Source organism: Gadus chalcogrammus, chromosome 19, assembly GCF_026213295.1.
Source record: "Gadus chalcogrammus isolate NIFS_2021 chromosome 19, NIFS_Gcha_1.0, whole genome shotgun sequence".
Classification (NCBI taxonomy): Eukaryota; Metazoa; Chordata; class Actinopteri; order Gadiformes; family Gadidae; genus Gadus; species Gadus chalcogrammus.
The window spans coordinates 7763552-7787251 of record NC_079430.1 but is presented as its reverse complement, the minus strand read 5'-3'; the positions used below and the strand labels follow the sequence as shown (position 1 = coordinate 7787251).

General features: G+C 46.8%; 2 protein-coding genes across 3 annotated transcripts; one reads left to right on the top strand and one right to left on the bottom strand.

The window, feature by feature from the left end:
- Window positions 1–2018: 2018 nt before the first annotated feature.
- znf532 (zinc finger protein 532) lies at window positions 2019–13722 on the bottom strand. 2 transcript variants are annotated; one of them, XM_056578052.1, is made up of 9 exons: window positions 13419–13722; window positions 7904–10360; window positions 7370–7551; window positions 6453–6629; window positions 4578–4740; window positions 4050–4364; window positions 3736–3848; window positions 3518–3650; window positions 2019–3140 (listed from the first exon to the last, which is right to left on the bottom strand). In XM_056578052.1, exons 2-9 carry the CDS (start codon window positions 10328–10330, stop codon window positions 2580–2582), a joined length of 4071 nt encoding a protein of 1356 aa, XP_056434027.1. In that variant the 5' UTR covers window positions 10331–10360; window positions 13419–13722; the 3' UTR covers window positions 2019–2579. The 2 variants fall into 2 exon arrangements, with proteins under 2 accessions (XP_056434027.1, XP_056434026.1); XM_056578051.1 differs by lacking the exon at window positions 13419–13722 and adding an exon at window positions 11802–11850.
- Window positions 13723–21677: 7955 nt separating this feature from the next.
- On the top strand, window positions 21678–23364 carry grp (gastrin-releasing peptide). Its single transcript, XM_056578058.1, has 3 exons — window positions 21678–21906; window positions 22145–22401; window positions 22592–23364. Exons 1-3 carry the CDS (start codon window positions 21753–21755, stop codon window positions 22643–22645), a joined length of 465 nt encoding a protein of 154 aa, XP_056434033.1. The 5' UTR covers window positions 21678–21752; the 3' UTR covers window positions 22646–23364.
- Window positions 23365–23700: the final 336 nt, after the last annotated feature.

Below are 23700 nucleotides of genomic sequence, written 5' to 3'. Positions count from 1 at the left end.
CACGTGTCGTGTTTTAAACAAGGCGGAGGTGGTGAAATGCCTGTTTCATGGTGGGATCTAAAAATAAAGGCCTTGCCTAATTTGTGGATTCGCACACCTGCCTTTCCACCTGAGGTGAGGGATTTAGTGGCGGGTCTGGTTTCGTGGAGGCTGGCTTCAGCCGATGCCAGAACAATCAGAAGCCCTGCCTGTCCTGGTTGTGTTACTATTGGTGTTAATATTCACAATGTGAATGATTCATGTAGCCTGCTAGCATCATTATAACGTCCAGCAACACAGCTATGCTATATATTCACCCCATGTAATTAAAGGCTTGCATATCGATAGCGCTGTTCTTTGGTACTGCTGTGTTTTTGCTGTGTTTTTGTCGGTTTATATTTTTGTAATTTATCTATCTTTTATATTTCAGTGTCTTTGTTACATGTTCGCAAGAGTGTCATTGGCCCAGGATGCCTTATAGGTTGTTCCTTGCGTTATACTGCTCATTTTAACAATTAATTTTAATAAAAAATGTGTTGAGTTTTATGTATACATCACCTTTTATAGCGTCTTTAACTCCAAACGATCTCAAAGAAAGATTCATAGTTTGCACTTAGCATGATAGCCATGCTATCACACTTCTATACAAGGAGACAATGTTTTCGTGTGCAGTGCACATCCAGTCTTGGTTTGCCAGGTTTTTGGTTTAATTGATGGACATTGACAGACGCACAAGTATGAGGATTGTGTAGAACAGGTGTCGCCCATAGAAGTCATTATGGGTCTGTTACTTTTATGTACCCGGGCAGACGGGCGATGTTACCTCCCCTTGGTCACTGTACCACCCTTTGCCCTGGGACATGACAGTGGCAGACCCATCATGTAATGACCTAGGAGGACCCCTGTGTGAAAAGGGTCTATTCTCAGACCTCTTTTCACACAGTTTCAAAATACACCACTGCTATAGTTTTAGCAACAGTGCGGAGAATAAACGGCGTTCAAAATAATGTCATATTAACAAACAAATGAGAAAATAAGTTTTATTTCGTCTCATGTGTCCTTCAAACTCTTTGAGCGTTCCTATATGCTACTTGGGTTACACAGTTTTGATAGTACTGATATAGTATAGCCATGTACTTTTATAGTGTGGATATAATTCTACTTCAGCTACAAAGTCAAGTTTTCTGCTGACACATTCCTTTTTTATTACCTGAAAATATTATGTTCTCTAAACAAGTAGAAAACACATCACAGTTTATACAAAGTTAAAACACCGAGCTAAGGATGATGATATTGTGTCTGATATAGCTTTATACTCCATGAAGCATGCTGTTAAGAAGTGTGTTGTTTAAAAATGCTGCCGTCCAAAGGCTGAAACGCGATTGTAGCATCCAGATAATATCCTTAAAGGTTGACAGGTTCATATAAAAAGAGCTGCCACACAATTCCTTAAAAATCCAGGAAGTACGTTGTGGAAAATACTCTCAAGTGAAGCCATGGATAAAATCGGTTGCTCTGATTGCATTATATTAAGATTCAGTACGGCTTTTTGACCAGTTGTCCAAAGAGTAGAATAGGGGAATGAGAAACTTCATTCACATATTATATTACTTTGTTTTATTTGAGAGCAATTTAAAAACAGACTCTACCAAATTGCTCCATGGTGTTGCTTCAGAAAATAGAACATTCAAATGAAGTATCTCAGTTGGATGTTTACTTAATGCAAAAAATATGTTTACTTAATGAAAATCGAATGGAAAAATAAATCTATTTATAGACTAACTAAATCAGATGGTAATCCTACTGCCTTAATTTTCCAGGTAGAAATTCAGGGTGTTGTGTGTGTGCTTGTGTGAGTGTGTGTGTGTGTGTGTGTGTGTGTGTGTGTGTGTGTGTGTGTGTGTGTGTGTGTGTGTGTGTGTGTGTGTGTGTCTGCTGTGTCTGCTGTGTGTGTTGTGTGTGTGTGTGTGTGTGTGTGTCTGCCTGTGTCTGCCTGTGTGTGTTTGAGTTTGTGTGTGTTTGTTTGTGTGTGTGTCTGCCTGTGTGTGTTTGTGTTGTGTGTGTGTGTGTGTGTGTGTGTGTGTGTGTGTGTGTATGTGTGTGTGTGTGTGTGTGAGTGTGTGTGGGACGGGGTGTCGCAGTGCTATTAAACATTCATTGGACATTAAGAGTATTTGCAACTCTGAGCATGGCTTCCCAGGGTCCCACCAAAACAACCTGCACGTGATACGACACCCACAGTGTCGCGCCCACAACGGAACTGCTGCAAAATAAAACACTATTTTCTCTCTCTATAAAAAAAGATCTATTGAAAGACCTCTCGTGTACAAAAAAGTTATTTAAATTGTTCAACTCCGTCTGACCACACATAAAGTGACACTGAAACATCTTCCTACAACACATTGCATCTGTCTGTCTTACACTTACATTTAGCACATAGATCCATTCAGTTCTTTATATATACATACATATACATACATAAATATACGTTTGTGCAAAACGTGTAGTCAAATATAAAGATCTTCATCACGCCATCTTGGTCATTGTCCCTCGACCCTCGAGTCCTCCTCGCCACCACCGGAGCTCTGACCCCGCCCCCTTCACTTCTCGGCAGCGCTCAGCCTCTTGGCCTTGATGAACGCCATCCCGTGAGTCCTCATGTGGCTGTTCAGGTGTCCCTCCGTGTCAAACACCTTCCGGCACACCTTGCACCTCGGGCCCGGCAGCCCGCGGTCGTTCTCGTCCCTGACGTCCGATTGGTTCTCCCTCCCGCTCGGACCGTCGCCTTCGCCGTCCTCCTCGTCGGCGGCGGAGGCGGCGTCCGTGCGTCCGCGCCGGGCCAGGTTGTGGTGGTCCTTCAGCCGGTGGACGATGAAGAGGTGGCGCGCCAGCGAGCGGTGCGAGGTGTAGCAGAGGCCGCACTCCTGGCACTGGTGCGACGAGCCGTCCGTCTTGTGCTGCGGGATGTGCAGGCGGAAGGCCGCCGGGTCGGCCGCGCCGCAGAAGCCGCAGACGGCGCACTGGAGCGCCTTGGGGAGCTGGACCTTGGGCTTCTTCACCGGCGGCGGCTGTGGACCGTGGGCGCCCCTGGGGTGCAGGCCGGGAGACCCCTCGCCGTCCCCCTCTTCTTCCTCCTCTGGTTTCCTCTTGGAGCTGGCGGCCTGTGGAAGACATGGAGGGCTTATGGAGGACGTGTTTGAGGCACATTGAGGCGAGGAATTGATGAGGAAATACTGATTGATCAAGTACCACTAGAAGGTTGCCGCTAGTGGTATCACTCACATACAAGTGAGGATGGGGGTATCGGAGGGTGAATTCCATTTACTATTTCATATATTTCATTTTTTTCAGATTATATGAGGGTTGAAGAAAACAATGCTACAATGGTGCGTCTCATTTTCTCTCACATTAAAACCGAAGACATTTTCGTTGGGTTCTCGCTTTTGGTTTTTAACCTTTCTTCTCTGTGCCTCTCTGTGGCAGCAGATGTGGGCTTGCCCCCATCTCATACAGGGCTCTGTAGTGAGTGTAGGTTTACCTTGTTGGGTTGGGGTTCCACATCAGCAGGTTCCTGGCTCTTGGACTCTGGTTCCTTGACGTCGTGCATCAGTTGGATGTGTTGATCAAGCAGCACTCTCTTGGGGAACGGCTGACTCAGAGGAGGGCAATGCCTGCAAATTGCATGGAGATGAAATAACCGCAAAGTCGCTTTTGCTTAAATGCCGCCGATAAATGACCCAAAAACAAAGTACTCACGGACAGGTGTAGATTTTCCGCAGACCCTTGTGTTTCAGTCGGTTGTGTCGACACAGGCTGTGCGAGGAACTAAAGGACTTGTCACACTGCCGACACGGATGCTTCTTAAGGATCTATAATGAAAAAAACATTTTTTTTTCGATCATGTGCGTGAGTCAATGCAACGCCCTTTCAAAACGGATCCCTTTGTGACATCACAGGTGGTGGGTCAACCCTTATACAGTCCACCAATGATGCACTTCGATCCGGGTCTGGGCCCGCCCACATTGTGATGTCACAGAGGATGGTTAAAAAACAGTGACTTGATCAATCACCTTGCCGTGGTCTCGCCTCACATGGGACACAAACCCCTCCCTGGTGGTAAAGACACCGTCGCAGTCCCCACACGTGTACACCTGGGGCCCCTGGGGGCCCCGATGGTCCCCTGAGTTACAGTGGCTGTTGGTCGTCTTCAGGGACAAGGGCCCGGGCTTCTTGCCTGGGAGGTTGGCATGGCCGCCATCTTTGTTGCTGCTGCTGTTGTTGTTGTTGTTGTTGTTGCTGTTGGAATGGGTGGGCTTGGTGCTCAGGGGCAGGTTGATGCCCAGGTTGGGAGGACCCTCGATGGTCTTTAGGGTCCCATGTGTGATCTGGAAGAATCCATAGGAACAGTGTTGGAGCCTTGATACTAATTCCAAACAAATCCCCACTAATTACAATCCCCCAGAAAACTCTACACGTTGTGTATATTAAAGTGATTAAAGTGATGTATAATGTAAAGTAATATATGCATACATACGTCATTGATCTTCATTATTGTCGATGAGTAGGAAAAGGGCAATGTGAGAGTCTACGAGGTGTACCTTGATGTGGTCCAACAGGAGCTGCTTCTGGGCGTACAGCGAGGAGCAGTCGGGACACTTGAACACAGACACCTTGTGGCTGCCGACGTGCTGATCGAAGTGTGAGTTGAGCAGGGACTGCAGCGTGAACACCGTGTCACACATGGAACATTTATAAATCAACCTGGGGAAGTGAACACACAAAACACAATCTGTTAGCATGTAGAGTACAACAATATTAATGTGTTTTAGTATCTATTAAATAATAAAATAGGTTATCAACAATTTTCCGCCATTAACACACAGAGGCAGGTGAAAATATCGGCTACCTTTTAACAAATGGATGTATTCTTTTCTTTGGTTGTTGTGACTAATGACCCATGTCCACTTTATGGTTTGTGTTTGTTTACTCAACTTTAAGTCAAATCTCTCCTGGAGGGACAGTTAAGTTCTGAACTGAACTAAATAAAGAGGAATGAAGAAAGTTACTAAACCTGTGAAAATATCATAAACTGTTCCTAAAACAAGGAGGAGATCTGTTGTGTTTGTCGTTTCACAGTGGTCATTTCAATGTCATTAATCTGCATCAATATATTTTAACTCTATATTTTAACAGCAAGGAATCAGACAGGAGGAGCATCTGCTGCGGATGGCCCTGAATCGATTAGCGTAGACCTGGCATTGGACAGGGGGAAACACAAACTCAAGTAAGCTGCCGTGCCTTATTCTAACGAGAGTTTCCATGAAGGGGTTAATCCTGTTTCATGGTCCAAACAAAACGAATCAGACGAGGGTATTGAGTAACACGCCTGTTTATCCAAACCTGTGTTGATGTACGATTTTTGTGAACAAGCGGCCCGTATCAGATACGTGAAACTAAACATCAAAGAATCTTTTTGCTGTAAATCTACTGTTAACCAAACAGAGCCTCCTCAATGTTCCTTCCCTTTTAGAGTTGGAAACTTTCTCTTTCCCTTTCGAGGGCTTCAGGTTAGCCGGTGTCTTGTTACATCCTGGGCCTGTGAAGCCCTTTCGACACTGTTACTGTGTCGACCTACCAGGCTGCACTGTTTTTAATTACACACTTTGCTCCAGGGTCATCGACTGGTCCGGGCCCTGAACAGTGATTTATCCCACCTACCGCTCACCAGCAAACCCTCAACCCACACATCATGTCATCCCCAAGATTTACTTTGTTCATTACGCTGACCAACGGAGCCTAACGCTGTTAATAAAAACACAAGACACACTCGAGACATCTTTACGAGCTGATGAGGTTAAGCCTCTTCCAGGCATTCCTGAGTTGTGAGTGTGCATCTCAGGAATGCATGGAAGAGGGGCCTGGACGATACAATACGATACTCCAACATTCAAGCATTCATTCAAATACAAAGTCATCCTCACAAGGATGACTAAGAACTTGGGACTAGTAAAAACAAGAAGGAAAAGGGCATGTGCCGACCATGCATAGTTTTTTTCTTTTAATCCTATATGAGAAGCTATTGTGCCTGTATTTAGTTCTTTACATCCCCCTTTGTCTCTTTAACTCTGGGCTTCCCCACCCAGATATAGTGGGGGATGTACAACAGATGGAGCATGTTTAGATGCCCCATACTCCCTCCCTCCCTCTCTCTCTCTCTCTCTCTCTCTCTCTCTCTCTCTCTCTCTCTCTCTCCCTCTCCCTCTCTCTCTCTCTCTCTCTCTCTCTCTCTCTCTCTCTCTCTCTCTCTCTCTCTCTCTCTCTCTCTCCCTCTCTCTCTCTCTCTCTCTCTCTCTCTCTCTCCCTCTCTCTCTCTCATCATTAAGCTCAATAGGTTGACGAAAAATGCAATAGACTTATCAGCTAAACGTCTGCCCACTAAGTTTGTTAGTTTTCAGACAGTTGTTTAAACGTACTTGGGTTCCGCCAGCTTGGCTCCTGGATGCTGGGTGTACCCATGTGAGTGAATGGCTTGTGCAGACTTGAACGCCATGGGGCACATGGGACATTTATAGAACACCTCGCAGTGGGTGTTCTGGATGTGGGACTTGAGGGACGCCGCATCTCCAAAGATCACACTGCAGTGGACGCACCTACAGATAACAAGAGAACAAAAGAGGGGAGAGTGGTGAGGAAGGAATGTAGGGTGAGTTTAAGAGGGTTGGTTTGTTGTAGAACTGGGTCAATGTGGAAATCCTTCAAAAGATTATAATGCATTGAAGGAGATTAGAAGTGGATGGTGATCAGGGAAGGTTTATACTCTTATACTATTCTTGAAGTCAAATCAGGATATTTCTAAGCCACTTACTTCAACGCCCAGTCCTTTAAAGCGAATGTTGCCACTACAAAACCAATGCTGTGTAAAATATGTAGGTGTTGAGATAAGCTGCAAAAACAGGCTACATCAGCAGATTTTGGTGTATGGGGTAAACTCCAATACCTTTTGAGGCAGCTGGATCCAAGAAATCCTGAACAAGCTAGAATCTAAAGCAAGCTAGAAGCTAGAAGCTAGAAGCTAGAAGCTAACCCTTACCCCAGCCCTAACCCATCTTGCCAGGATCCAAGTTAGGTGCTTGTGGCAGAACAAAGTGTTTCCGTCTAATCAGCTTTCTATGAGGAACTATGTGATCTACGCTATCTATCACAGTGGCGATAGAGACGGTTTGACCAAACACCTGCCCAGTATTTTTGTAAAGGTGCCTGCCCCTTTTCCGAACAGTTTCCAAGGGCGACTTCCCATGTCAACACTCCAAAGTTAAGAGTCCAAACCCCATCGGAATCATGTAATGTAGTATTTCTTGTTAAGATGTATCATGTTAAAACAAGTACTGACCGGTAGCCGACCCTGCGGGTGTAATGCAGGCAGTTCTTGGTAATGTGAGACTGGAAGTGGACCGACCGGCAGCTGGTTCCACACTCAGGGCAGATGAAGGGAGACTTGTGCTGGTGGATCCGTTGATGGGACACAAAGCTGCACTGGTTGGGGAGCAGCATTTGGCAGACACTGCAGGTTTTCTGTAGTCATGTGAAAGAAGAAAAGCTACATGAAATGTTGGGTTATACCTGGACCTCTCATCATTTGTGTAACATAGTGTCATATCAAGGTTCAACAAAGAACCGACTTTTCTGGTCTGATTTCAAGTATACAAACTGAATATTGAATGCTAGTCATGTCAATTAATATTTAATTATTCAACCTTCTATAATCGTTTTTACTCTTTATCATTCTACTGGCACGCATGCACACACGTACGCTCACACACACACACACACACACACACACACACACACACACACACACACACACACACACACACACACACACACACACACACACACACACACACACACACACGTACACACATACCTGTGCGTTGATCTCCACTGCTTGCTGATAGTGGATCACTAGGGAGCTCTCATCCAGGAACATCTCGTTGCACTCCAGGCACTTGAGACACTGTCTACACTGCTTGGTCCCGTCGTCCTCCAGAGGCATGGCCGCCACTAGGGGAGAACCACTCGGGGCTGAGATGACCGCCATCGGCGCCCCCGCGCTGGTCGCCTTTGCTTGGGACACAGTCGTCGCGAGGTTCACGGTCGGCCCGGTCGAGACAGGGGCCGAAGCAGCACCACATGGGCCGACGGGGGGGGACGTGTGTGTCATCTGGTTGGTGGGAATGGGTTTCAGAATAAGGTGGGAACACTGCATGACCGCCCCTTTGTCCTTATGCCCCCTGGCGTGGGACAGCAGGCTGCACTTGTTGTAGAACACCAGGCTCTTTGCGCAGTGGTTGCAGGTGACCTCTATTCGTACGCTGCGCCGCTCAAAGTGTTGGCTTAGGCTTTTGTCCAGCGCAAAGGAGTCCCCGCATTCAAGGCACTTGTAGCCACGGGAAGGGAGGGAGATACAGGCTGAGGTAGGCGGGGAGAGGTTGGGCACATATACAGGCACAGGGTTGATGCTACTCAGGACCTTGTTAAATGCCTCCACCACGGTACTTTGAGTGCTGGACAACACCTGGACCCTGGACACTTTCTTCGGGAGCTGGCCAGCCTTGGCGGTTTGTGGTTTGACTTGCTGTTGTTTTATTTTCTTGCCTGGTGCAGCCTGTTGGATCTCACAGGTGGTGTTGGATGCAGCTTTTGGGAGAAGGTTAAGGTTGGTCAGATGAACAGTCTTTGGCACGAGTTTGGCGTTTGCCAGACTGGAGTTCGGCACCATGACAGTCTGTTGTTGGGTGGCGTTGGCAGCTCTACGGATAGCACTGCTGGCACTTTGCAAAGAGGACGCAGGGATTACCGTTGCTTTGACTGTGGTGTTGTTCGCTAGCTTAAGATTGATGACTTGTGAACCTGCCTTGTTGACTGCTGAGACTGGGAGAAAGGCAGTCGCCACAGGCTTGATGGTCATGTGCCTTGTTACTTCCAACGAGCGACGGCCTGCTAGCACTGTGTTGGGAAGCGAGTCTTTTCTCGGGGAGGGAGAGACTGTGTTGGATGTGGTGGGGGAAAGCGCAGAGGAAACCATTGCAGTCAAGTTGTTGGAATCCTCCCCACTCTTGCCTTCAGCGTCAACCTCGGGAAGGACTCTGGTGACGGTGCGTTTGATCTGGCCCGACGAGGTCTTGATGGTCTTGATCCGAACTTTGGGGATAACCGGGGTGGTGCCTGTAGGCGAGGCAGGGGATTCTTTACTGCTACATTCACTAGTGACACTACATGGGCTGTCTGGTTCTCTTGACAACAGTCGTTTGGCAACTTCAAGAGCTGACTCCTGTTTGGATTGCCTCTCTGGAGGGCCTGGGCTCTCCTTGGCTACCTTCGGTGATTCGCCGCGGGGACTGACAGCGATTGATTCCTTCTGGATTGTAGGGCGATCGGAGCCTCTCGGGGGCCTGCTACTGGTTTTCTTTGCACTGAGGGCTGCTATGGCGGCTATGCAAGAAGAAAGCTTGGCAGAGGTCTTTGCTTTGGCCTGGGAAACACTTAGATCTGAGCTGCTTCCTGACAGTTCAACAGCCTCTTTACCTTCCTGTGCCTGGGGGTTGATGCCTTCCTGTTTTGCTTGCACTTCGGGCTTTGCCTTGGACGTGTCCGTGGGTTTGGTGTTATTTAAAGTACCATACTTGTTATTCGCCTCAGCTTTAGTTTGACCTAGATTTCTAGTTGCTCTGAGCTTGGAGTCAAAGTCCACCAACGTAGGTAACCGACGATTCTGCTCTTCTTTCTTGGGACAGGAAGGATGGACAGCGAAGGTGTTGGGAGTGGGTCTAAATAATGGCTGGCTGCAGTTCATCACTGTGGGCTCGTCTACCTCAATCCTATCATCGTCATCAAACTCTTCAGCACTGGATATGGGGCTGAACTGATGAATCGTCAGGGTTGTAGCATTGGCTGATGGACTTTCCTCCATGGGAACTCGCCATCCGTTCTTGGAGTCGAGTTTGATAGCGGATGCAGTTGCCTGTAGTAAACCATAATGAACACCGTTACCATGGGGATCGTGGGCATGCCGGGGGTTATGGCTCTTCCTGACGTTCTTCTGCAGGGATCCGTCTTGCTCTCCGGCGTCCGCACTCCTGACGTTCTTCACGATGACGCTAACGCCAACGTCGTGTGCCGACAGGGGCCCGTCCTCACTGGTCGCCCCCCCCCTGCCCCCGTTGGCCTGCTTGAGGGGTCCTTCGTGGTCGTCGTTCTGGCCGGACTCGATCGCAGCCTTGGGGTCCACCATGTCGGGGATGTCGAAGGCCGCCAGCAGGTCGTCAAAGTCCGGAGTCTTCATGTCTGCCATGGTCCCCTGATCAAGGCCCGACGAGGGTTTCTGTATGACACACAGGATGTTTTACTATGCATAAGTTATATAATAATTTTAGTTTTTAGTTTTAAAGTAGGGACTGTTTTCTAAGATTGGAAATTTGAGTAGGTTCGAAATAGTTTAGTTTAAGTAGCCTCATAAACTGCTCTGTGCCTCATTAAATAGTTGAAAGCCTTAAATTGCTCTTAAACTGGAACCTAATTATCGAAATGAGTAAGTCCTCTAGTCCTGTATAGCTCGGTCTCTGACAACAAACAACAGCTGCATTGAGTATTCTCCAAGGGGCACAAAACCAAGGCTATTTCCATCATGATAATCCAGACTGCACTAAAATGTACTAGATTTGCACCACCACTAATTTAGTTTTAAGATGGATTTATAATCAATAGCAGGAGCTTGAATAAGGCAACTATTTAAAGATAATAGCATAGTATAACTAACTACATCTTGCATATTCTGTTTCGTCCATGACAAATACACATTATTAGGGTAAACAAATCCAAAACCCTTAAAAAGATAAAAATGATTATGGTGATAATGATGATCATGCAATAATTACATCATCCCATCTCCTATTGTGTATGAAGAAGAGCACAGAGATAGAGGATAATAATGAACCATGTAGGCCTATACCATTATTCCGTCGAGGGCATCAATGCGACAGGACTGCAGAGCGTGATGGGACTGATAGGAGATGTGGCTATGTGTCATGTGAGTGTGTGTCTGTGTGTGGGGGAGGGGGGAGAGAGGGGGGAGGGGGGCGCAGCCTGGGGAGCCACAGTCTGCGTACGTGCAGCCACAGCAGCAGCAGCATGTGTGTGTGTATGCTCCTGCGTGCACGCGGTAAAAAGGACGCCTTCCTTTTCGCCTTTGTGTGGATGTACGTAAAAATATATGACTTAAATCTGTACTGCTGCCACAGAGGGCGTGTGGTGTAGCCACATGGCAGGAGCTAATAAACAAATGGAAAGCAGGGACGAGGGAGAGAGGTCGAGAGAGCATTTGGATTGAGAGAGAGAGAGAGAGAGAGAGAGAGAGAGAGAGAGAGAGGAACATGAAGAGGGGAGAAAAAAAAGATGGCTGCTGAGCTTTGAGAGCTGCAGCAGAAGGAGGGCCACTCTGGATGCAGGGAACACAGGGACAGCAGCCATGACACCACCACCACCACCACCACCATCCATGACGTATATGTTAATGCACAAAGAGGACAAACGCAAACATCCCTTCCTGGAAACCAGCTTTAATACACATGCAAGTATTTCACACCTCGTCTGCTATAGAAGCGATTCACAGGCCATCGGGCCGCAGAGCGGAGTGGAGAATGGCGTGATCATCACAAACGGTGAGAGAGAGAGAGAGAGAGAGAGAGAGAGAGAGAGAGAGAGAGAGAGAGAGAGAGAGGAGAGAGAGACAACGACATGCAATGAAAAAACCAGCCGCTCCTCACCATCTCTCCTGCGTCTCTCTCCAGACACTAACAAAACCTTCGTCCTTTCCTCCTCCTTCCTCCTCCTCCTCCTCCTCCTCCTCCTCCTTCCATCCTGAGACAGACACAGTCACCACCACCACCACTAACACCCCTAGAAAATCAAAATCATCCACCCTCCTCTCCGTCCAGCCCACCCTGCCTTAGGGACGGTGGGTGTGGGGGGTGAGGTGGGTGTGGGGGTGGGTGATTCGGGGAGCGTGGAGCAGGAGAGGGGGGGGGGCGAAAGGACGAAGGAAAAACCAAACAAAAACAAGGAGATCCTCTTTCTTCCTCCTTTCCTTCCCCACCAGCGGGTAGACCAGGGCCCGGAGCCTCCCAGGGGTCAGGTTACATCCAGGGCTCTGCTGCTGCCCTGTCTGGTGCCTGTGGTGGTGGTCCTCCTCCTCTGCAGCCCCAGACCAGTGGCATACGACCCCGCGCAGAGGGGGACGGTGGGGGGGACGGTGGGGATGGGGATACACAAAGAGAAGGAGACTGATAGATAGAGAGGGAGAGAGAGACAGACGAATAGACCAAGACGGATCCTATGTGGCGGTAGGCTCCCGGCAGATTCACACTTACTCACTCTCTCTCTCTCTCTCTCTCTCTCTCTCTCTCTCTCTCTCTCTCTCTCTCTCTCTCTCTCTCTCTCTTTCTCCCTGCAATCTGCCACGTCCATCCAGTCTCTTTGCCCCTCCTGGGTCCCTTCCAGCCCCCCCCCCCCCCCCTCCTCCCTCCTCCCTCCTCCCTCCTCCATGCTCTGCGCTGCTCCCCCTCAGGGGAGGGAGGGGGAGAGGGAGAGAGAGGCAGAGAGAAAGAGAGAGAGAGAGAGAGAGAGAGAGAGAGAGAGAGAGAGAGAGAGAGAGAGAGAGAGTGAGCGAGAGCTATGCTGCATCGGCTAGCCACAGCCAAGCCGATGGCGTCAGCAGGCAGAATGCTGGCAGGCTGGTCGTGGCGGTCGTGGGCCTTCTGTTTGACGTGCTAAAGTTAACCTACAGCGTTCCATCTCTCTGTCTCTATTCCCCTCAGTGGAGCACAGACACGCCATTGTTCCTGTTAGCCCCTCCGTCTGCCTCAAACCGGTTTCAGCTGGTTCCGGACACCCAGCATAGCGCTGTGCCTGCTGCAGTACGGCCTCCGGAACAGAGAGAGAGCGAGAGAGAGAGAGAGAGAGAGAGAGAGAGAGAGGGACAGACAGAGAGAGAGAGGGAGAGAGAGGGACAGACAGAGAGAGACAGAGATAGAACATGCATGGAGCTCACGTAAGAAGCTATACTGCCAAACTGTAGGATGTACCGAGGTAATGGTAAGACAAGATGATTGCATTGTTTTATAGATGGAAGATTTGTAATCCAAATCAGAGCTTGGAGCCAGATGCCTGCTTCCTTTCTGCTTCTGTCCCAGAACCCGGCCTGGCTAGTGTGACCACAATGGAGGGAAGCCCATTCAACGCCACACAGCAAAACAGAAAAATAAGGAGTACAAGGTCGGATGGGTGGTGGAAATAAAAATGAAAACACATCAATGTAATGCAAGTTCCCCCACGGTCTGAGAACAGAGACGAAGCGACGGCGATGGTAAGGTTTCCGTTTGTACCTGGGCCTTTCTCCTCCTCTGAAGCTCTGCTGCGGATTCAGCCCAGATGTGTCTGCCTGTCTGCCTGCGGTCTGCACAGAGAGCCGTCTGTCTGCCTGACCCCCAGTGCCGCCGGCGGTGGTCCTCAATTCAAGGCAGTCTGTAAATAATCCATGATGTCGTCGCCGTCGCTCCTGGCAACGACGCCCCCAGCTCTGTGGCACACAGGCGAGGGAGGAAGGAGAGAGGAGAGGGAGGACGAAGGAGAAGAGAGGAGAAGAAGAAGAGAGATGAGAAAAAAGAAAAATCATGGCCTGCTGCATCATCGTACGCCATGCTCTTCATGAAGACACACGGACAAGCACAGGATCCAGATAGCATGCACGCACCCCGCACACCCCCACCTAACCCGGCAGCTCCTCTGTGTTTACCTCCCCCCCCCCCCCCCCCCCCCCCCGGTCCCCACTGCCACAGAATATGCTCGCATGCACACATGCACGTATGCACGTATGCACAGACAGGCCAGCAGGAAATGATGGCATACCCGCGGTGAAGGTGGTGGAGGTGGTGGTGGTGGTGGTGGTGGTGTGCTTTCTCGCTCTCTCTCTCCCTCTCCCTCTCCCTCTCTCTCTCTCTCTCTCTCTCTCTCTCTCTCTCTCTCTCTCTCTCTCTCTCTCTCTCTCTTCACTCTTTCAAGATTCAGTGAGCAGTCTTCCTGTTTAGGCCTCAGTCAACGCCTGCCCTTTTTTTTTCTCCCTCTGCTTGCCCCCCATTCTCTGCCGCCTCCTCCTCCTCCTTCTCCTCCTCCTCCCCCTCTCTCTTGCTACTTCATCTGTAGGCCATCAGAGCCAGAATCCATTCCAGTCTTAGGGCCTAGTCTCTCTCACTCTCTCTTCCCTTCTCTCTCTCCCTCTCTCTCTGTCTCTCTCTCTGTCTCTCCTTCTATCTCTCTCCCTCTCTCTCTCTCTCTCTCTCTCTCTCTCTCTCTCTCTCTCTCTCTCTCTCTCTCTCTCTCTCTCTCTCTCGTTCTCTCTCTCTCTCTCTCTCTCTCTCTCTCTCTCTCTCTCTCTCTCTCTCTCTCTCTCCCTCTCTCCCTCTCTCTTTCTCTCTCTCTCTCTCTGCAGTAGGCTCGGTCGCCCCTTTAGCATGGAGGAACGGCTGGAGGGAAAGAGAGAGGTGGGCAGTGTTCGGCTGGCGAATCAGGCCTTTTGTCTGGGGTGTGTGTGTCTGTGTACATGAGTGTGTGTGTGGAGAGGGGGGAGGCGGGGGTGGGGGGGACTCTGTCTCTCGGAAGCAGCCGCAGCAGCTGGCGCAGAGGAGAGGGAGGGGGAGGGAGGGAGAGAGGAGAGAGAGGGAAGGGGAGGGAGGAGGGTTAGGGAGGGGGAGGGGGAGAGAAGAGAGATAGAGAGGAGGGAGAAGGACAGGGGACAAGGGAAGGTGGACAAAGAAATAATGAGAAGGGAAGAGACTTAACCTAAAACAGAAAAAATGCATGCTTATGTCTATTGGTTGTAGCAGTTGGTATGATCCATAATGATGAATAAATCGACAAATTGAAAAATAAATTAATAAATGACATGATTTTGATAACATCATACAAATAGTAAATGCCTATACCGTTTCAGTTGGGTATCTGTAAAATGATTATGGTAAAAATAAGTCACATTTCATAGTATGTATAATATAAAGTTTTACATATAAACATAATTCTTAATGACTCTATGTAGCATCTTTAGACATTAACATGGAGCATTACAAAATTGATGCATCTGATCAAATTTGTTCCATCAGCCAGTAGAGCACCTTTTTCTGGGAAATAAATGCAGCCAAACAAAGTCATTATTATAATCAATTGTTCTCTATAATTGGGATATGGTAATTTACTGGAAAAGCTGTGATTAACCAATTATTTCTATACAAAATAAAATTAAAGATTACAATTGATTACATTGCATGAGTCACAGTGCATTTTATTGGCTTATCATAACAGCATCACATACAAATCTCAGGAAACAAAAAGATTTGAATAAACATGTTCTCATGGCAAGCGTCCAATCAAAAGCTGGGTTATAGGCACAAATATCACATGCCACGCCTATAATTTCTCCACTTTTCTGAAGCCACTAGAGGGCGATCACGGAGCTGCTCAGATTCCCCACGGCTTTTATGGCCAGAATGACGAAAGTTTCCTCCAAGAAGACCAAGAAATGCGAAATTTTGCGCTAATTTGAACTAACTTTAATCTACCATTGCAATGTAAGATTCACAGCCCTAAGGCATACAGCCATGATGCTGAACAAATACAGCATAATGGTCTGGAATGGGACAAACCTCAATGGCATAATGGCTGACTGCCTTCCCTCAGTGGACACCAGCAGCAGCAGATGTGCAGTGGATAGATGTGCAGTCATTCTGTATGTTTTCCGGAGCCCTCCCACGCCTTCTCTTAGAGACCTATTGTGTCTCCCCTCCACTCCCCATTGTGGTGATGCTAGGCAGGGCCGTCGATAAGGGGTGAAAGGTGATGACGATTCAGGGGGCCCACAGCCCAGGGGGGGCCCACAAAAAAAAAAAAAAAAAAAATGTTTTTTTTATTCTAAATTATCATTATATCACCAGCCCATAGTACTTCCATAGTACACCCCCCCCCCGTCAACAATTGCTTTCCCCGGTCAACAATGTGCTCCTTCCACCCCCCCCCCCCCCCCCCCCCCCGTCAACAATTCAACGCAGGGGGGCCCATCAGTAAATCTTGTCTAGGGGCCCAGGAATTGTAGCAACGGCCCTGATGCTAGGCCCTGAAACAAGGTCCGTCTACGTTAATGGACCTGGAGGCCGTCGCCTCTCAGGGATGCGTCTCTACGGCCTTCCACCAAGAAGTGGGCAGTGTGAGAAGAATGTATTTTTATGTACTTTTAGAAGTAAAATCAATCAGGTAGTAAAAGTAATGCTATAGCAATATCTATGTATGCATGTCATGCCAGTCATAATATTTACGGGTGATTTTTCCTTTTGGGTAAATGCTGTAAGGTTAATAAAGATTGATAAGGAGTTCTGAACTCATATAATAGCCAGGCCTTAGGAGGCCCATTTGCTCTAGCTATGTGAGAAAGGCTACCTCAAGACAAAGAGGTTGTGAGACTGAGTGCAGGGACTGATGGCATACAAGGCAGAGTAACAACTTACAAGGCCGGCTTTGCGTGAGGGAGGGTTCCAGTCACACGCTTGCTTAGGAACCTGCGTCTGAGACATCGCATGAGCAGGAGGAGAAAGATCAGAGGAGGGGTAACCAAGAGTATAACTCTCGGAAAGAGGGACTGTCGGGTCTGAAACGTTTTGTCTCTGTTCTGCAGAACATATTGACGCATTGTGGAAGCTTTTTAACAGCAAATAATACACTCTCTTAAACTTAGTTCACAGCGTGCAGTACCTCATTCAAGCCTCTAGCGGCATTCTCCGGAATCAAAGTAACGATATTGAACACAACAGCAGAAACCTTGTAACTCGTAACTTGAATGCTTTTGAGTTCAAAAAGTTCTCGTTTAATTTTCCTTTCTTTACATGCTTTTGAGTTCAAAAAGCCCATGTTAGGGCTATACTCCCTCATTCCAAAGATGGTACAAAGGCTCTGTGTTTGGGAGGGTGGAGAGAAATGTATGAGATCGGCCACATCAAGGGAAGACGGGACCATAGACCGGCCTCGGAGAGAGGTATATAACCTGGAGCTTAGCTGCCGAGGGGCCTCATCCCCTCTTTGCCAGAGACGAGCGCTCTTCAGCTAAGGTAATATGGGACACACGCTTTCTTGTATATCTTCGAATACTTGAAGCGTCACGCTGGGCTTCGCTCAGTTCTCGTGATCTGGACAGGTCCTCGAACATAGCGTTTCCAACCAGAAACTGGTAGAAGCTTGGGTTAACTCTGTTAACCCCGCCAGGTGAAGGAAGAAAAATAAGTCATTAAGAATTGTCACTAAAGATTGATAACATCTCGATTTTTCAGCCAAAGCTTCCGGGGGATGAGACTGGCCGCGAGGCGAGCGCCCCGATGTAAGGCAACGTCCGAATAGACCCGGGAGAAAACCGAGCATCCGAGGAAGGACATGCAATTGGGGGAACTGTCTATCCAGAATTACTAACTCCAAGGGCGCCGCTGGAGAACCTCACGGTGTTAAACACCAGCCTGGAAGAATACGAGGACCCTGCAGGCCACTACGTCCTCCTCAACCCAGCAAACAAAGCGCTAGGGGACCAGTAAGGGGTCGCAGGTCGAATAAGGACCCCGGCAGGGTCGGACTTCCAGGCAGATGCAGTAACAAGGTACCGGACTACAGGAGAATGACCTCATATGCCAACCATCGTTCCACCTGGCCAAGTCATACGGCAACATCCTCTTGCTAGTGGTTCCGAAAAGGAGAGAAGGCCAGGAAGGGGATGAATCCCAACAGACGGCGTCATTACAGCAACTGGGGTTCACGTACTGGGCTGTATTTAAAGAGATAATATGAATCTCCAGGAGTCAGGGGTCAGCCCCAACCCAAATAACGACGCTGCTTGGAGGTGGGGTATACAGTAACCCCTATAAACGCCTCAATAACAGCGCTGATCAGAGCAATACTAACCACAGATATTAGAAACAACTAGTATTACTGGCTCCGGGAAATGACACACTGGTCAGTCCGATGGTACGCCTCAGCAATGGGGTTCAGACAGCGGAGGACACATCCTCGCAGTACACTGACCCCCCTACTACGCCGTTCTACACCGACCTCTCAGACCCAGGGACCCCACGGGGCATCACCCCAAAAGATCATAAGATAGAGAAAAAAGAGACAAAAGAGACTGGATGTGGTTACAGAGGGGCCTCCAGCCCTTGAGCAATACAACGTGACCCTTGAGGCGCGGCAGAAAGCCTTGGAAGCGCAGGTAATGCCAACGTCCTGATGCTAATAAGTTATTTCAGAGAATCAATGGATCATGGGAGGACCTGGGGCCACCATAGCATTCATTACTCCCTGGGTTCCCCCCGATCTGAGGAATATTCAAATAATCCCGTGGTTCGGATAACACAGACAGGATGACTACTTGCAAATTGAAAGGGGGGTATTCGCAGAAGACCCAGCTGGCGGACATTTGGCTACGGCACCAGTGTTACTCTACAGCCACAGGGAGGGTCCGTGGCGCACGATTACCTGCAATCCACCAGGCCAGCGACACGAGGGGAGTGGGTCGCCATCCTGGATATGGTCGGTCAAAGCCACCGCCTACAACCACACTGATAACCCCTGGCTCTCACTGCCATCGGCCGGTAAAGATCAGCCCAACAACGCCAGGCCTGGTAAAGGTTACTCAAAGTTTTTCTAAAAGATGAAGGTACCGCATAACGCATGCACTGACCCAACGGTGGTGATGGTGTGAACTCTCAGTGGTACCCCCTGCAACGTTTCAGTCTGAGGTCGGCCTACCTTTATTTTTTGTATCGTGTATTTTTTCTTTAAACAACAGTAACACCTCCTTATGACCTGTTACTCCTCCTGTGTGTGTGTGTGTGTGTGTGTGTGTGTGTGTGTGTGTGTGTGTGTGTGTGTGTGTGTGTGTGTGTGTGTGTGTGTGTGTGTGTGTGTGTGTGTGTGTGTGTGTGTGTGTGTGTGTGTGTGTGTGTGTGTGTGTGTGCGCGCGGGTGTGTGCATGCCTGTTGTTCTTAGTTCATTTTATCCTATTTTATTCTTCTTACCTGCCCTGGTACTGCAGATGGAAATGAGCTTTTAGCTATAATCTGGTACAAGCCATCTTCTTACTACATGTAATTAATGAACCTTGTACATGGTCCCTGTTTCAAATAAACCAATGGAAATAAAATAAATCAAGCGCCAGGCATGTGTGCGTGGATGGCTGTGGAAACCCGGGCGGCGGGGTGGGTTGTTGGCCAACGTGTGTGTTTGAGCAGACATGTATTACCAGTCATGACTCTAGAGAAAGGAGACCGACCGACACTAGGGACACTTCCTCCTGGGCCCTGGAGGAAGACGTGTGGGAGCACATTGTTTACAATAACACTTGAAGAACAACAGTGAGCTCTTTAACCCTAACTCTCCTAACAGCATCCCGGAGGTCAAAGGCTTTTTCAGCATTAATTAATTGTGTGTGAATGCAATATGGTTTGTGTTGGCTCCGAACTTGATGGATTGTGACTAATTATCAGTGTACTGATTATCAGCGAATATAGTTCCATCATACAATTTATGTAATCGTGTCACAGTGACATAACAAAAAACTTGGATTATAATTGCTAATATTAATACAAATAATTATTCTGATGAAAGAATGAGCCATCATGTGCAAATACAATTACAAGTTCTCATTATGAAGTTTCATTTCCTCATATTCTCTATAAATGTACTGTCTAGACATTGTTTTTTTAAACAGCCAATGAAGTGAAAACAACCACCGTTAACCGGAAAAGGTACTAAATCCACTCGACAGTGCCATCTGGTGTTTCAATATGTGCATCAATTACCATGTATTTTACAAACAACCACCTTCCGCAATAGTCAAAATATTGTCAAATAGTATAATATGTTCGATCTCATATTTCACAATTCACTCAAAATTTGTTTTCCCAGGGATATCTTAATTGAAGGGAAATGTATGGATTCTGTATTGAGCAGGAATCCTCATGTTGTCGTTTTTATCATCCAATATATATACAATTATTGGTTTCTAGTTTGATGAGAAAACTTTGACATTGTAGAAAAGTGCTTCACAACTTTACTTGGTTTCTAGGGCCCTAGCTACTGTATGTTGATCAAATCTTAAACCAGAAGGTACGTGATTTGTAGCTCGCCAAGAACATTGAAAGTTACAAAGTGACCAAAATCGTGAAAATCTGTCCAAAACCTATAGGATCAGTTCAAAGCCTAACACCATATATTGTATCCATCTTCCCCTTTTCACCAGAGGTGACCAAGAGATGACTCATAACACACTAAGGTCACCCTTGAACATATTGCACATTGCGGTAAGCCATGGGGAAGATTTGCCTGGACAAATTCAACCTATTCCACAGAAATGTGTAACCGATGGTGAACAAATGAACGGATATCCTCGTCTACTCTGGCACATTTCCCTCCTTTAATAACCCTGTATCAATAGCCTAATGAATAGAGTCACTGAAGGGTGAGCATCTCAAACACGTAGGCCTAGTTAGTCTGTCAACCATTTTGAATTGCCTTGTTGATATTTCCACTGATTAACTTCCCTGGTAAAGGATCTGGATTCACTGTTAGGCCACATGTTCTTGATTGGCCTGTCTCTGTTGAACAGGAACAGGATGGCCCTGACAAACTCAACCTATTCCACAGAAATGTGTTCACCATGTTGAACAACGTCCCAAACTCTTCATCTTTAATTTGCAATAGGCCTAAATACTGTTTCTCTTTTAACTCTCCAATGTAGGCCTACGTGTTTTTAAGCATGAAGTCCTTTAAGGGCCACTGTTCCAACCCCACGGTCTAGTTGGGGAGGTAATGGATGTAGAACGGCTGGGTGGATAGATGATGATGAAAGATGAGCAAATTATGGGTGAATAAATATGACTCGAAACCAGATGATGGTGAGCATGGGTTTACTGAGGCATTGGTGAACAAACAACGTAAAAACAAGCACAACAACACGATCCAACCGGAACAACATTGGTCACTTTCACTCGGTACCACTGGCACCAAATATTCTGAGCCCACATGCGCAAGAGATTTACGCAAGGCATTATTCCAATTTCTAAATGTAATGGTATTTTAGGGTTGCCAATGTTGCTCTCTCTATACCTCTCCTCTCATTTACCCTTGCTTCTTTTCCTGGAAGTCTATGCTCATCCTCTGATTTACAGTTAAAACAATGAATGTAAAGAGCCAGTCACGTTTAGTAATGGTGTTTCTTGTTTTTTTACACAAGGAAATAACATTCACCGACACTCCTTACGCCTATTATCACGAAGCAATCACTGAATACTAACAATGTTGCATCGGTATCGTGCTATGGATCATAATATGTATTGACTAATATTGAATCCTCAGCCACCGTGGAGTGTATTCTTAACTTGCCACTGACGCACATCTGTAAAGGGCGGGCTGCTATTTAACATGGAGCCTTAGGGTTTTCTCTCTCAAAGGTCTGCAGCACGCTGAACCTGAACGCGCTACATCGGCTGCACACTACGCCTCCATAATATTCTTAATTAATTTAATTAAATTCATTTAATTTAAAGTCTAAACATGGTGGAAAGCTTTTATCTGTAGTTATACTCGATATATAGTTGAATGCACTGTGGAACTTTTTTTGAATTTTTTTCTATTATAAGATGGGCGACGAGTGTGTAAGCTTTTCGTGGACTTACAGACAACTTCTACCAATGTTACTGATACTGGGAACGTTCAGTTATATGGGGCAGTGTTCACTGAGTCCACCAGCTCTCCTCAGTAAATCCTACCCTCGAGGGAACCACTGGGCAGTGGGTAAGGACCGCTTCGTGAGGCAATGCAAAAAAGAAAAGTTGTTCTTGATTTAATAATGTTATAAGTATTATAATTATTGTTGTGTTGGAACTGGTTGATTATAGATTCGTTTTTTAATGGATTTTACAAATTCAAATAATGTAGGCCTATATCTTCAATCGCCCAAAATGTAACACTATTCCATTGCATACAGCTGGGTCCCTACATGCAGTCCTGTTGTTATTTTCTCTCCTCACAGGTCATTTAATGGGGAGGAAGAGCGTTGAGATGTTGCCTGAACCTCCGGTATACGAACAGGACGGAGACGATCCACTGACCTCCTTGGAACGAAGGGAGATACCGCTGGAGCAGCCGCAGTACCCCTCCAAACTAGACCGGGACGTGTTCGGGTCAAGTCCCGCCAACCGGAGACTTCAGGGGCCCCACGGCGCCGACAGACGCCATCTGGAGAGGACGAGATCGAGGGAAGAGGTTCGGGTGAAACCCCTGAGAGAGGTAAAGGGATTTAACCAAATGTTTTATAAACTGATAAACTCGTTTACTTTATTGTGACCTAAATAAGTAGCTTACTGCATGCCCTTAAAATGTTTATTTGAAGTAAATTGCCTGCAAGTAAACCTGTTAAATCAGTTATTGTATTGTCTTGGAGTTGCATTATTCCTTTAAAGCTGTTGTTGTGTTTTAGATGCCGGACTTGCTGCTGCTTGGTTTACACCTGAAGAATGGGGGTTCCACATGAACCCACTGTTCAATGCATTATAGCTGCACGTGTCATGTTACACATATTAAATCCTTCAGAGAATCACAACAAATCACTCTTATCATTTATCAGTAGCCTTCCATTTTATATTTTGATTTTTTTTGTCCAGGTTTTCAATCGCTACAGCAGTAGGCCTACATTTCCAATAAGTTATGCCTATATATTTTTGAACTACGGGTTAGTGAATAAAAATATATATTTTTATTTTCAGTGTACGGTGGAATGTTTATTATGGAATGTCATTGTTTTACCCTATTTAATTTGCAATCCTGAATTGCAGTATTGGGAAGTTCCCCCTAGTGTGTGACTTTAGGCTCACCCTATAAAGGCTTATCTCAATTCATGCCCGGCTGTAGTAGCGGGTTCATAACACTAGATGGCAACAGATATGCGCTTTACAATTGAGGATAGAATAGGACCAAATTTGAGAGCTCATTTAAAAAATCTAAGTCATAATATTGTTGCACACATTTTAAAAGCATTATCTTTGAATGAAAAGCAAAGGAAAAGAGTGATGAATTAACTGCAATGACATGCAATTATGTAAATAATTAATGATAAATGATAGGCTACTTCTTTACTGAACAAATTAGCCTTAGGTTTGTTGTTGGATTTTCGGCCCATGTATTATGTCTGTATTTATGTATTGACTCCATATATTTTCTACTTAATGCTGATCAATCATTTATCCTAACTCAAGCGTGTAATATATATATAAAAAAACATTGATTCATTGATTCAATTCACTTTACTAGACGTTTCAAGAGGCAGTTAATATTTTTTCTCTCTGTAAAGAATCATTATTAAATCATGAGGTCAGATATTTACACCCCTGACCCACGTGTGTGTGTTTACCCCCTGGAGCGGGACAACAGAGCTCCTCAGGGCGCGCGTACAATGCCTTATGCTAATTGGCCCAATTCCATTTGGTGAAGGCCCTCCTTTCTGCTGCCGCTCAAAGGGAAGGGCTCCTGCCTCATTGGTAACCCAGGACTCATAATAGACCCGAATAATAGACTTACAAACCACTTTCA